Source organism: Acomys russatus, chromosome 24 (genome assembly GCF_903995435.1).
Source record: "Acomys russatus chromosome 24, mAcoRus1.1, whole genome shotgun sequence".
Lineage (NCBI taxonomy): Eukaryota > Metazoa > Chordata > Mammalia > Rodentia > Muridae > Acomys > Acomys russatus.
Genome location: NC_067160.1, coordinates 44,954,583 through 44,968,222, shown reverse-complemented (window position 1 = coordinate 44,968,222; position 13,640 = coordinate 44,954,583). Strand labels below are relative to the sequence as shown.

Below are 13,640 nucleotides of genomic sequence, written 5' to 3'. Positions count from 1 at the left end.
GAGAGGAAACATCACTGTGGGGTGTCGCTGGGGCTGTTGGTGTTGTGCCAGCTGTTCCTTCAGCCTGCCAGGCCCAGGCTCAGCTTTCTTTATCTGCAGTACAACAAGGACCTAACCAAAGAGCGAGATGCCCTCAAACTGGAGTGGTACAAGAAGAAGGAAGGATGGGAAGGGTTGGGCTATCTGCAGCCTTAGTATGGAGAACAGAGTCAGAGGAGCATACTGCCCCCAGTCTGCCTAGCAACCTATGACATCATTACCTTCCTGCCACTAGGTGTGCCCCTGTTCAGGATTATAAAAAGGGCAAACCTACCTCATCTCTCTTGTTCCTCTCTTCCTCTTCTGCTCTCCTCTTCCTTCTCTCTGTTTCTCTGCTTCTCTCTTTTTCTCTGGGGTGCCCATCCTACTTCTCTGCTCTCCCATGCTCATATAAAAACTTCTCCATATTGTATCTGTTGCCCGGCATCTTATATTTCATATTTAACAGTGGTCCCAAGTCTCTCTGAGGCTTGTCACTTGTGACTCGATGCTGTGTCCTGTGGCTGTGTGGCAAGGCTCATGTGTCACTCTAAAATGTGGTCCTTTCCGTTCTTGGTTCCTTCCTTTCTGCTCTGCCTCTGGCCACAGCAAAAATGAGGGCTTGAGGCGGCAGAACTCAGAACTGGAGAAGAAACTTCGAGTCCTGGTGGCAGAGAAGGCAGCTGCACAGTCGGGGGTGGCGGAGCTGCAGAAGAAGCTGGAGATGTCTTGAGCTGCTACTGCAGCAGGTTAGAGATGCGTCCCACACCTGTAAGGTCCGGGCACACGGTCTCTGCATCCTTTGGGGTGACCTGCAGCCAAGTGCTGGATGGTTTAAGCCTCCTCCTGGCCCTGTGGTAGAATTCTTCAGTAACTGTTTAACAGTGGAGCCCTGACCATACCTGTAGAGCCAGAATCTCAGGGAGGGTGATGTGGCTGTTTCATTTTTACTTTTTGAAGGGGCCTGGTTGAAAACAACATCTTTTTATTACTTTATTTATTTATGCTGCTAAGGATGCAGGCACGAGGCACCGTGCCCAGCTGAAAAGTCATCATTGTGTTTAATATAAATGGTCCATGCAGGAGTCTGTTTATCTCCTCCTGGCACTTCTCTCATATGGCAACGACCCTGAGTAGTCCATCAATCCTAGCTCACACTCTTTTTTTTTTTTTTTTTTTTTTTTTTTTGAGTCCTTCCAACGTTTATTATAACGGGTCAGCAGCAGCCAAGAAGGCCAGAGGAACGTGGACCGCCGACTTATTTGTTCTTCAGGTAGATCTTTGGGGTCTGTCAGCTCTCAGGGGCTTCTTTCAGTCCTGCCTTCAGCCAGATGCTCTTCAGGTCCTTCTCAAACTTAATCTGCTTCCTTTTCAGACGTCCTTCCCGGACTTTCCACCGTAGAAACCGTGTCCTCTTGATCAGCTTCCGGTACTTGTGGTGGTTTATCTTGCGCCTCCGGATCTTCAGCACATTTTTGCACTGCAGCGGAGTGGCATCCCAGACGTCCGTGACTCCACGCTTGGCTTCCTCCTCCCCATGGCTAGGTGGGCACTTGTAGAATTGGGAGGGAGCCGGAGTCATCGGGGCCTCAACATCCAGTCCGGGCAGCAGGTGCCGAGCAGTCAGCCAGCTCTCCAGTGGACTGATGGCCATCTTCCTGGGGACCAGGAACTGCTCAAGATCTAACTGGGCCCCCTTACTAGGGAGGGAGGCAGCCCGACTTGGGCTTGCAGGCTGCAAACTGTAAAGGGGTCGAAAAGCATGGCTGCCAATCAGCCCGGAGCCAGGCCAGGAGCGACTCAGACCTGCACAGGGCACAGCGCTGATAAGCTGACTAGTCAGGCGCGCCAGGAACATGGTGAGTTGATGGCCAGGCCGCAGCGCTCAAAGCGAACAGACGCAGGCCGCAGGCCGACAGAGCCCCGCAGGCTCTCATCGTCCCTACAGCCTCCTCCGTCTAGCTTCCCACCTGCCTCCCCAACGCCGGAAGTTAGGTCTGACCATCTAGCCGCTGCCCCCAAGCCTAGCTCACACTCTTGAGGGTGTGAGCACTGCAGTGGAGCAGCATGGGCTCCCCAGGCCTACACCCCTCATTTCCTCACACAGTTCTCTAGCCAATCAGGGGCAGCTGACAGTAACCAGTAGTGACAGCATGCCACGGAGGAGCAGGCTCATCTGGAGACCCATGTAGGCCAGGTGAGGATTTGTGGGGGGTGAGGGGGGGAAGGGTATGACTCCAGGTGGCCAAGGACAGGTGAGGACCAGCGACAGCCTTTCGTAACTTGTGCATTGACCGATGCAACTGATGGAGTCGCTGAAACAGCTCCACATGGAGAGAGACCAGTATGCGGAGAACCTGAAGGGAGAGAAGGCCATGTGGCAGCAGAGGCTGCAGCAGATGGCGGAGCAGGCGAGGCCTGGTGTCTTTGCCCTTCCTGAGCGTCAGCGCAGCTGAGGGCTTAGGGACTGCGGTTTTGCAGGGGTGGGCCCGGGAATGGATGGCGCCTGGGATCTCCAGCTCTCCGCCCTATGCCTTGGGCAGGTGCACACACTGAAGGAAGAGAAGGAACACAGAGAAAGTCAGGTACAAGAGCTGGAGACCAGCCTGGCCGAACTCAGGAGTCAGCTGGGTGAGTAGGGAATGGGTGACCTGAGAACATGTGTGTCCAAGGGCCGTGGGGAGGCAGGTGGGTGTAACGGCGTTATAGCCGAGGGCAAGAGGTCTCTCTCTGCCAGGACCAGGTGGTGAGTCTTGTCATCTCTCTGAGCATGTGTCCCTCTGTGCAAAACAGGGTGGTGATGCCTACTGCTAACCACTGCAGGTGACCTAGCATCACAGAACTGTACTAGAGTGTCTTAAAATGTTTACCTTGCTTGAGACCCTGACAGAAAAGCCAAGGCTTAGGGCAGGGAGCCTGACAAGCCAAGAGTGGAACCTCTCTCACTGTGCCTCCTTCCTTCCTCAGAGGAGTCACCAGGGCCAGAGCCTCCAGCTGGGCCCTCCAAGGCAGAAGAGAGGTTACAGGGAGAGGCTGAGCAGCTGCACAAGGAACTGGAGAGTCTGATGGGACAGCTGCGGGCCCAGGTGCAGGACAATGAGCGCCTTAGCCACCTGAATCGGGAGCAGGAGGGGTGGCTGCTGCTGCCGCTGGAGCGGGAGCTGGAGGCCCAGCGCTGGAGTGAGCAGACAGAGGAGTGCAAAGCAGATCTTGGACAGCATGCAGAGCGACCGCGCCACCATCAGCAGAGTGGCCGCGCCACCATCGGCAGAGTGGCCATGCCACCATCAGCAGAGTGCTGTCACAGAAGCGCGAACTATAGGAGCAGCTAGCCGAGCTGCAGAACGGCCCTCCTTAGTCACAGGGAACGCACTCACCCTTCTGGTCCACACCCACAAGGAATGGGGTACTGTCCACCTCACATGAAATGATAGTGAAGGTTACTCTGTGAGCCAGAGACCTGGCTCCTGGGGGAAATCCAGCCGCTTTCCCGCTTTGTGGGAGGAGGTACTCATGCAGGACCCTAGATCCTGCTGACAGCTGCTTTAGAAAGAACATGGAGATTCCCAGTGTGGTGCAGTCAGGACAGCATGTCAAGGAAGAGCTGGCCAAGAAGCTGCTGCAGGAGATGCTGGGAGAGCCGAAGGAGATGTAAAGCCACGGAAGTGAACATCACCCTCATCCTCGGCTGCATAGCAGGCTCAGCCTGAGCTACATGAAAACCTACCTTAAAAATCACATAGAACAGGCTTGGCCAGATGGCTCAGTGGTTAGAAGTGCTTGTTGCACAAGTCTGGAACTATGTAAAGGCGGGAAGAGAACCAACTCCACAAAGTGTCCTTTCCTGGAATACTGTTAAAGTAGTCAGTACCCTAAGTCAGCTCGCCAGTCCCCGTTCACCTTGCAACCACTGCACTCGGGTACCCCCATTTTAAAGCCTGTGGTATAGACAGGGCATGGCAAGGTGGGTCTGGGGGCTGTTGCCTGCACCTTCAGAAATCAGAGGGTGAGGAGGCAAGTCTGATGGCAGCTGATGTCCAAGAAGGCATTCCTACTCTGCCCCAGACATTGCAGAGATCAGACTCTGGCCAGCCAGTTCTCCTCAGTGGGCAGTGGGCAGTGGGCAGTGGGTAGGGTTGAGAGGGTTCCTAGGGCACAGAGCACAAAGACTCCATCTGGCCTCAGGCAGTGCCCAGACGCTGCCCACCCCCTGCTTTGCACTCTGCCTATGTCTGGGGACAAACCTCTGACCTCTGGCATTCCTGCAGAGTCTCTACGAGGCAGAAACAGACAGGGCTTTCAGAATGTCTGCCTGCTGGCGCAATGACTATCTCTGAGATTATCTGCCATGAATGCAGGGTGGCACTTCACGTGCCAAAGGTTGGCTGGCCCCGCCCTAGCCCTGGCTGTTTGGCTCCAGAGCTTTCATTCCAACTGGGGTAAGACAGAAACCTTATTCTCTTCTCGAATGAGAGGCCTCCATATCCCTTTCTGAACAGAACCTTACTCCCAGCCTCAATCGTCCCTCACTCCCCCCCGGCCCCCTCCCCAACACCACTCAGGGGCTGGGGTTTCTTATGGCTTGGCACCAGAACAGATTATACAAGGGTGACGTAAAGTCAAGCTCCCCACGCTCTTTGAAGGCAGGGGTTTTATATTTACTGATTTATTTATTTGGGTTTTCCAGACAGGGTTTCTCTGTGTTAGCCTTGGCTGTCCGGGACTCACATGCATTGTGGCACTGCAAGTGAGTCAGTCAGTCACCTAGCTGGCACCTACATGCAAACAGAGCGTCACCAGCATCCAAGCCACAGCCAACTAAACACATTCACCCCAAAACCCCTCCCCACTCCCCAAGGTTCATATGGTACTTGTTCATGAAGATCATCTGAGAGTGACTGGTTTACTGAACTATAACACTTTTGGGAGATCTATCTATCTATCTATCTATCTATCTATCTATCTATCTATCTATCTATCTTTTTGGTTCTTCGAGGCAGGGTTTCTCTGTGTACCCTTGGCTGTCCTGGACTCGCTTTGTAGACCAGGCTGATCTTGAACTCACAACAATCCACCTGCCTCCCGAATGCTGAGATTAAAGGTGAGCACCACCCTTCGGAGACATTCGTCTTGGACCCTCAGACTCCCCTGCCTAGCCTGGCTCGTGCTGCTGTGGAGAGCGCCCAAAAGGCCCAGAATTGAAGCTCTGAGCTCCTGCCACCACCTGGCCTAGCTTCTAGCTCTAGAGCCTGAGTTCCTGCTGTCACCTGCTACCGAGCTGCTCCTGCCCTCACTGTCCCCTGGTGTCCGAAATGCTCCATCCCTTCTTCTTGTCCCCCTTGGAGAAGGCCGGTAATCAACCAATGATCTAAAAGAGCTATAACCCTAAAATCCTCCTCGGACAAGGCCTTCTCCCCCTGGCACCCCCAGCTAGACTGGAGTCCTGCAGACCCACCCATCCCAGACCTTGCTCCCTCCCTCCAGGCTCAGTGTTCAGCAGATTAGACGTTAATCTTCCCGTTTCAAATGATCTAATTGGTGGCTCACGCCTTTAATCCCAGCACTCGAGAGGTAGAGGCAGACAGATTGATGAGAGCTCAAGGCCAGCCTGGTCTACAAAGTGAGTCCTGGACAGCCAAGGCTACACAGAGAAATCCTGTCATAAAAATAAAAATAAAAAAGAAAGGAGAAAAAAAAAAAAAGAAAGAAAGAAAAGAAAAGAAATAATTAAATCCCAGGCCAGGCATGGTGGCACACACCTTTAATCCCAGCATTGGGGAGGCTGAGGCAATCAGATTTCTGTAAATTTGAAGCCAGCCTGGTTTGAAACAGCGTTTCTCTGTGTATTAGCCCTGGCTACCTGGACTCACTTTGCAGACCAGGCTGGCCTCAGAGCTCACAACGATCCTATCCTACAGTTTTTGCTTCTGTTGTTGGTTTTTGAGGTGGCTGTCCTGGAACTTGCTCAGTAGACCAGGATGGCTGCAAATTTAGAGATCCGCCTGCCTCTGCCTCCCGAGTGCTTGGCTTAAAGGTGTGCGCCACCACTGCCCAGCTCTGCCCGCTTTCTTATACAACCTAGGACCAACTGCCCATAGCAATTATCAATCAAGAAAATACCCTATGGGCCATTCTGATGGGATGGCAGTTCCTCAAATGAGAGTCCTCTTTTCAGACATGTCTACGTTTGTGTCAAATTGGCAAAAAACATAAACCAGCGCACTCACCTAAGGTGACAGGCAGCCAGGAGAGCAAACCTCATTCCTCCACTGTAGTCCGACTGTCTCTGTGGGCTACCCAGCAGGGCCCAGGGCAAAGGACAATGACGTCTGAAATGAGTAGGGTGTCGGGGGTGAGACATGTGCCACTCGTGTCCTTTCCCTAAATAGTCTTCAGTCTCGTGCCGGATTCACATGACATCCATCACCATCTCCCTACTCATCTTCTCACGTTCCTATCCTCAGCTCTGGCTGTGTGGCTTGAATTACCAAGACGGGAATCTGACCATTTTCCTCCGTTACCTTCTCTCTTATTCCTGTAGTCCCTCCCACCATCACTCTCTCCAATCCAGTCCAATGTCAGGACTAAAGTCTTCCACTTGCTCCTCAGTCCCATCCGTGGCAACCGACACCCACATATCTGCTCTGTCCTAGTCCATTCTGTCGCTACGATAAACACTCTGCCCAAGAGCAACAAGAGTTTTTTTTTCAGCGTACACCTCCGGGTCACAGTCGATCACCCAGGGAAGTCAGGGCAGAATCCTGAAGGTGGGTCTGCTTGCCGTGGGTCATACAGCTTTACCTCACAGCCAAGAAGTATAGCAGTCCCTTGGAGGACCCTGCTGGCTGGCTGATGCTTAACTACATTTCTAATGTGTTAAAGTACATGGACATATGGGGGACATTTTGTAGGAACCAGGCCCGACTGGGCTGCCTGCCTGTCTTGCTGTTTTCATGTCCTGTTTCTAGCAGCTTCCGAGTCTGTGTTTATGTTGGTCAGCTGGTCATGTTTACTGCTCTGAGAATGTACGCCACCCCTCCTCGGGACTTTTCCTCCTGTGTGCAATTACCTCTTGAGGGATTTCACCTGCAAGTGGCATTCCTGTTTTGCTGCCTATAAGAAAGCTCTTTGAACACTGAATAAAGGTTGAAGCTGCTGCTGCTGCTCTCTTAGCATGAAGGACCCGCTGTTAAATCCACAGTCCCTCGCCCTTGACTCGGTACTGTGGTGGCGCGGGCGCCACAACATTTCTCATTCAGACCGCCACAAGCCACTATACATTTGTGTGTGCAACTGCGCACACATATGCACACACCGCACACACTTATGTGAGCACAAAGGCTGGAGCATAAGACACGTGGATAATGCTAGAGTAAAACAAATTCTGGTGCAGCTTTAAGTATTCGCAAGTTAAAGCAATGCAAGGAAGCCAATGGCGCTGCCGAGGGTGGCTGTCTACAGGTTCTTGGGACCGCAGAAGGCATTTGCTCCTCTGTGGGAGGATTCCTCCAGGGTAACTGTAATTGGCACATGCCTTCTGTGCAGTACCTTCTGGAAATCTCCCTTGAACTCCCTGAGTTTCAGCTTCTGAAACCTCCTCGTTAAAAGGCTAGTCCCTAAAATAAAGCTAGGGTCAGCAAGATGGCCTAGTGGGTTAAGTAAGGCGTTTCCCACAAAGACTGATGACGCAAGTTTGATCCCTGAGACCCACAAGATAACAGAAGAGACCCAATTCCCAAAAGTTGTCGTCTGACATCTGTGTATGAGTGCACACATGCATGTGCGCTCGGGCGCGCGCGCGCGCACACGCGCACACACACACACACACACACACACACACACACACACTAAATAAATGTAGCTAGAGGAACCCAGAATGGTGGTTGTGGGTGACAAGTGGCCCCGTTTATATTCTCCACAGCCTCGACTCTCACCTCCCACATCTGAGTAAAAACAGCCTGCTCACCTCAGTATGTAAGTGCTGCAGGACAAGCCCTTAGTCACACTTCCAACTAGACTGACACCTCCAGAATACCAACTCAAAAATCACTTAAGCAAGGAAACTGACTTCCGGAAGTACTGGGTAGGATGGGCCAGGCTTGCTTATCTGAAGGCTCAGCAACGTCATTGAGACCCAGGTTCTTGGTTTTTTGTGCTCAGCACCCTCACCAGTTGGCCTCAGCCTCGGGGGTTCAAGATGGCTGCAGCTATTCTGGACGTCACATCTGCATCCTTGCTGTCCAGAGGGAGGAACAGGCCCGCTGGTACTTTGTAGCAGTCCCCCTTCAGACTGTTCCTTCCTCTCTCAGAATGGCTTACATGCCTCCTGCAGACTGTATGACTAATGTGGACTCTGCCAGGGATTACCTGAGTGTACTAGAAAATTAGAGGATGGAGGGTAGACTCTAGGATTAAGCCGGGTCCATCTGTAGCAATGGAAGAAGGGGAGCTGGCAGCTAGTAGTGTGGTCACGTCACAATCTCCTCCTGACACAATACACTTCTTAATTCTCTCCTTCAGATCTGTTCCTCCTCCTCCAGAAAGCCCTCCTGCTGTCTCTGGCGTCCTCGGAGAACCAGACCCCACCTTATGGCTCTAGCCACAGTTGCAACCAAATGCGTCTGTGCGTCATTTGAATTCAGAGCAGCTCCGCCCTGAATCCCCAGAGTGCAGAAACTGGCACCGGGTTGCACTCGTGACATTTTCTTTTTTCTTTCTTTTCTTCTTCTTCTCAGGGCTAGGGCTGCAACCTCGGTCCTCACACATGCAAGGGAAACACTTTACAACTGAGCTACAACCTGGCCGCAACAGACAAGTGGATGAGTGGGCTCCAGGAGGCCAGTGTGGAAGGGGACCCCACGCATTCTAAGGGTCATGGGAATTGTTGAGGCATCCTAGGTGGAGCTCAGCAACAGAGCTCAAGAATAACTTTGGTAAGCAGCTGGGAGGTACCATGGAGGGTAATTTTATTTGTCTCTTGGTCCTCCCAGCTGAGTTAAATCTTTTTTTTTAAGGATGCCATGAGCATCACTTATGAGAGGTTGCATCATTTTTACCAAAACAAAGCTTTTATTTAAAAAAAAAAAGAAGAAGAAGAAGAAGAAAAACAACCATTTTTACTATGGGTGACGTAGAATTCACAGGCCTCTATGAATTTCCTCCTTCCCTTGTTTGGGTTTCCCTTGAACCCATCAGGAGCCCTGTGGAGCCTAGGGTCCCCTAATTTCTGTTTCCTCAGTAGTTCCAAGTTTATTGAAAGACCTGAATGGGTGCGCAGGGCTCAGAATTAAAATCAAGGTAAACCATGAGTTGAGCAGTGGTGGCATACACCTTTAATCCCAGTACTTGGGAGGCAGAGGCAGGTGGATCTCTGTGAGTTCGAAGCCAGCCTGATCTACAACAAGAGGCCAAGACCACCAGGGCTCTGTTACACAGAGAAACTCTGTCTTGAAAAACAAAAACAAAAACAAAAAACAAAAAACCAACAACAAAAAAGATGAATGTTGATGAAAAATGGCACAGGTGTGCATTCTTTGGTGCTTTGCTAAAACACTGACTAAAAGCAACTTTCACATGTTGCAATTGGGAGGTATTTGGACTTACAAGTTACAGCGCTTCTGAGGGAAACTGAGGCAGGAGTTCAAGGCAGGAACAGAAGTAGAGAGTGAGCATGAAGGAACACTGCTTACGGGCTTGCTCCCCATGGCTTGCTCACCCTGCTCTCTTATACCGCTCAAGCCCACCTGCCCAGGAGTGACATCACACACAGTGGGCTGTGCCTTCCCACAGGAATCATGAATCAAGAAAATGCCCCCCCCCCGACATGCCCACAGGCCAGTCTAATGGACATACTTCTTTATTTGAGGTGCCCTCTTCCTAGGTGACTTTAGTTTGTGCCAACTTGACAAAAAGTGTTCAGCACAAAGTGTTTATATTTTCTTTTCCTCCTACATGGCTGAAATTTGATGGTGCTGATGGTGGTGGGGATGGGGCTGTTGGTGGTGGGGTGGGGGTAGAGATGGTGGTGGTGTGGGGGGAATGGGGCTGTTGGTGGTGGGGTGGGATGGGGGTGGATATGGTGATGGTGGTGGTGGTGGGGCTGGTGGGAGTGGGATGGGGGTGATGGTGGTGGTGGTGGTGGGGTGGGGTGGGGGGTGTCAGAACACAGCCAAAGGAATGGTGATCAGTGCATTGGAGTGCTGTGAGAGAAGCTCCAGGAAAAAAAGCAGAGGGCCTTTTGCCTCAGGTGCGTTGTGTTCCCTGGGTTGTTCTTGGACTTGATTTTATGCCTCCTGTGACAAACAGTTACAATCAATTTATGAGACATGTTTTTTTTTGCTGCATGTCGGAACATAGCTATAGAATTGAATCTGGTAAAAAGGACATGTTGAGTGCTGTGCTCAGCGTGCCCTGGACCTGGAGCTGACCTTCTGCCTTGCTTTTGTGCTTTTTCAGATATAATCTATAGTACGTGCCAGACAATCGTGTTTACACTGCTCTGTCCTGAGGAAGTCCTGGGTAAGAGCATCTCTGTCAATCTGTCAAGTATGTGCTTGGTGGCGTTTATTTACAATGTTTTTCTGAACTTAAACAACTTTCCTCGAATCACTGCTTTCTTTGTTATATTTGCATATAAACGTGCACTAAAGCCAGGCATGGTGGTACAGGCCTTTAATCCCAGAACTCTTGAGGCAAAGACAGGCAGATCTCTGTGAGTTCAAGGCCAGCCTGGTCTACAAAGCAAGTCCAGGACAGCCAAGGCTACACAGAGAAACTCTGTCTTGAAAAAAAGGGGGGAAAAAAAAAAGCACACCGAAGCTGAAGTAAGGCTGTCTGCAGCATACCCTGAAGTCTACCCCATTCTTTCAGATCCTCAGAGTCCAGGTCTCACAGACAGATCTGCACAGGTCAGAGAAGTCAACAGCAGTGGTTGACTCACGTGGCTCCCCCACCCGCACCCCCATTTATGGGTGCTTTGCCTGAGTGCATGTTGTACAGTACATGCGCATGGTGCCCAAAGAAGCCGGAAGAGGACAGCTGATTTTCTGGAAATGGAGTTACAGCAGTTGTGAGCCACGATGTGGGTGCTGGGAGTTGCGCCTGTGTCTTCAGCAAGAACAGCTCTCAGTCATCTCTCCAGCCCCAATCTGGTTTTTGTTCCTTCGGTTTGGTTTTTCGAGACAGGATGCCTCTGTGTAGCCTTGGCTGTCCTGGACTTGCTTTGTAGATCAGGCTGACCTCAGACTCACAGAGATCCATTTGCCTCTGCCTCTCCAGAGTGCTGGGATCACAGGCGTGTGTCACTGTGCCTGGCTTGGTTTCTTTCATAAAGCCTTGGAACATGTTTTCAAAGCTATGCCCTGGGTAATGGCGAGTATGGGATGAGACCATCATTCACAAATTCATAGATATTTTTTCATTCACTCACACATTGATTGGCCATCTTCTTCACATATAGTACGTTGGGACTGTGGGGGGAGCAAAGTAATAGCTCCCATCTGCCCCTGTCACTGCTGCACATTGCAGCAGCAGCAGCCAGGAACAGCTGGGGGAAGCTGGACAGGTACTCCAAACCATGGCTGAATGTGGAACAGCCTCCGACTGCCACGGGAGAAAGGGGGCAGAGAGGGGTTTGAAGACTAGAATCTACATAGAAGATTGCCAGGCTGAGATGAGACGGAAGGGCATTCCTGGAAGAGGGAACAGCCATGTGGGCAGAAAAGTGAATGGGGAACAGAGGTCTAGCCCCTTTGGGGTTCACACACACTGTCTGCTTTGAGTTCATCATCAGCCGCTTTGGAGTGTGTAGGTATGGAAGGGCCGAGAAAAGGGTGGCTTCTGTTTCAGGCCTGAAGGGCACAGGTGTACTTTTAAAAATCTATTTTTATGTTCGGTTCCTTAAATCTCTTCCTCCCTACTCCTCCCCAATCCCTTCCAACACCTCAACACCAGGTATGAGAGAAGAAGGTTAGTGGGGAGAAGGAGGGTAATTTTCCTTAGCTACTTCCTGCTGCTTAGGGTCGTTGGGTTCCTTGGGGCAAGTCTGACCTTCGTTTTAGGATATCTCTGACTTCTCCTCCTCACATTGCAGCAGCAGCAGCCAGGAACAGCTGGGGGAAGCACCAGCAGCCTTATTTTTCAGAGACCCCAGTCTCTCTTCTCTTCTCTCTCTCTCTCTCTCTCTCTCTCTCTCTCTCTCTCTCTCTCTCTCTCTCTCTCTCTCTCTCTCCCTCTCTCTCTCTCTCTCCCTCTCTCTCTCTCTCTCTCTCTCTCTCTGGGCCTGGCATTTATTCCTACTGGCAAAGACACCTGACCCCCCCTTGCATAAGGTAGCTCCCAGCTGACAAAGATCACGTGCCCTCTCGTGAGGCAGTGATCCACTGTGGACAAACTGGAGCAGCTCCCCTATGCCACACCAGGGATCCAAACAAAAACATGTTTACATATGAACCAAAACTTCCACAACAGAGGGACACATCCATGGTGCTAGCTATGCGGGGGAGATGTCTGGTCATATTACACAGACCTGGGATTTGAAGCTGATCCCTTAGTCCTGGTCCCTCCACCCTGCTACAATGACACCAGGGTACTCCATGATGCTAGCACAATCAGGGTGAGGCACAGCCAAATGGTTCTGCCTCAGCATCAGGAAATGAAGGCGGGCCAGGTCAGGGCAGGGAAACTGTCCCTAAGGCATGTATGTCTTCACACTTCACAGCTGGCTTGACCCAAAGTGACAGTTTATTGGAATATAATGAAGCTGTTTGGCTCTTCTTCCATTCTGGATGATGCTAACCATGCCCCTAATGTAGGGCTCCTGTCTTAAGTTTCTTTTTCTGTTGCTAAGAAAAGTAACTTAAAGGAGAAAGGACTCATTCAGACTCCCAGTTAGGGGGTACATCCATCAAGGTGAGGCAGTCAAGGTCACAGATGATTGAAGTGCTGGTCACATGACATCCACAGTCAGGAACAGAGACAGTGGAGCGTGCGTCTCAGGTCCCATTTACACAGTTCAGCCCAGCATTCTTTCCAGGGAATAGCACCTCCTACAGTGGGCAGAGCTCTCAGCCTGAAGGTGATCAAGATGGCCACCCCACCCTCACCCTGTAGGAACCAGGCCCGACTGGGCTGCCTACCTGTCTTGCTGTTTCATGTCCTGTTTCTAGCAGCTTCCACGTCTGTGTTTATCTTGGTTAGCTAGTCATGTTTACTGCTCTGAGAACGCGCCCCTCCCTTCCTCGAGACTTTTCCTCCTGTGTGCAATCACCTCTTGAGAGATTTCACCTGGGAGGAAGATTCCTGTTTGGCTGCCTATAAGAAGGCTCTTTGGAACTCTGGGAAAAAGAATAATAAGCCGCTGCCCTGGCTGCTGCAGCAGCTGCTGCTCTCTTAGCACGAAGGACCCTTTGTGTTATTGTGTGCGTGTGTGTGTGTGTGTGTGTGTGTGTGTGTGTGTGTGTGTGTGTGTGTATGAGTTAAATCCGAAGCCCCTTGCCCTTGACTCGGTACTGTGGTGGCGCGGGCACCACCCCACCCCACTGGCCATGCTCAGAGGTCCATCTCCCATGTGATCCCCCCAGGTGTTTCCGGATGCTGTAACCTTACGGGGCTAATTCTGACAG

At 51.4% G+C, this 13,640-nt stretch overlaps 1 protein-coding gene across 1 annotated transcript; it reads right to left on the bottom strand.

Moving 5' to 3' along the window:
- Positions 1-1,309: 1,309 nt before the first annotated feature.
- Positions 1,310-1,892, bottom strand: LOC127206923 (aurora kinase A-interacting protein-like). The gene has a single exon (XM_051166228.1). The coding sequence runs from the start codon at positions 1,874-1,876 to the stop codon at positions 1,310-1,312; it is 567 nt and encodes a 188-aa protein (XP_051022185.1). The 5' UTR covers positions 1,877-1,892.
- Positions 1,893-13,640: the final 11,748 nt, after the last annotated feature.

What these genes read in the sequence shown, in the direction of transcription:
- LOC127206923 (XM_051166228.1), bottom strand. Translation starts at nt 1,876, where the DNA reads ATGTTCCTGGCGCGCCTGACTAGTCAGCTTATCAGCGCTGTGCCCTGT.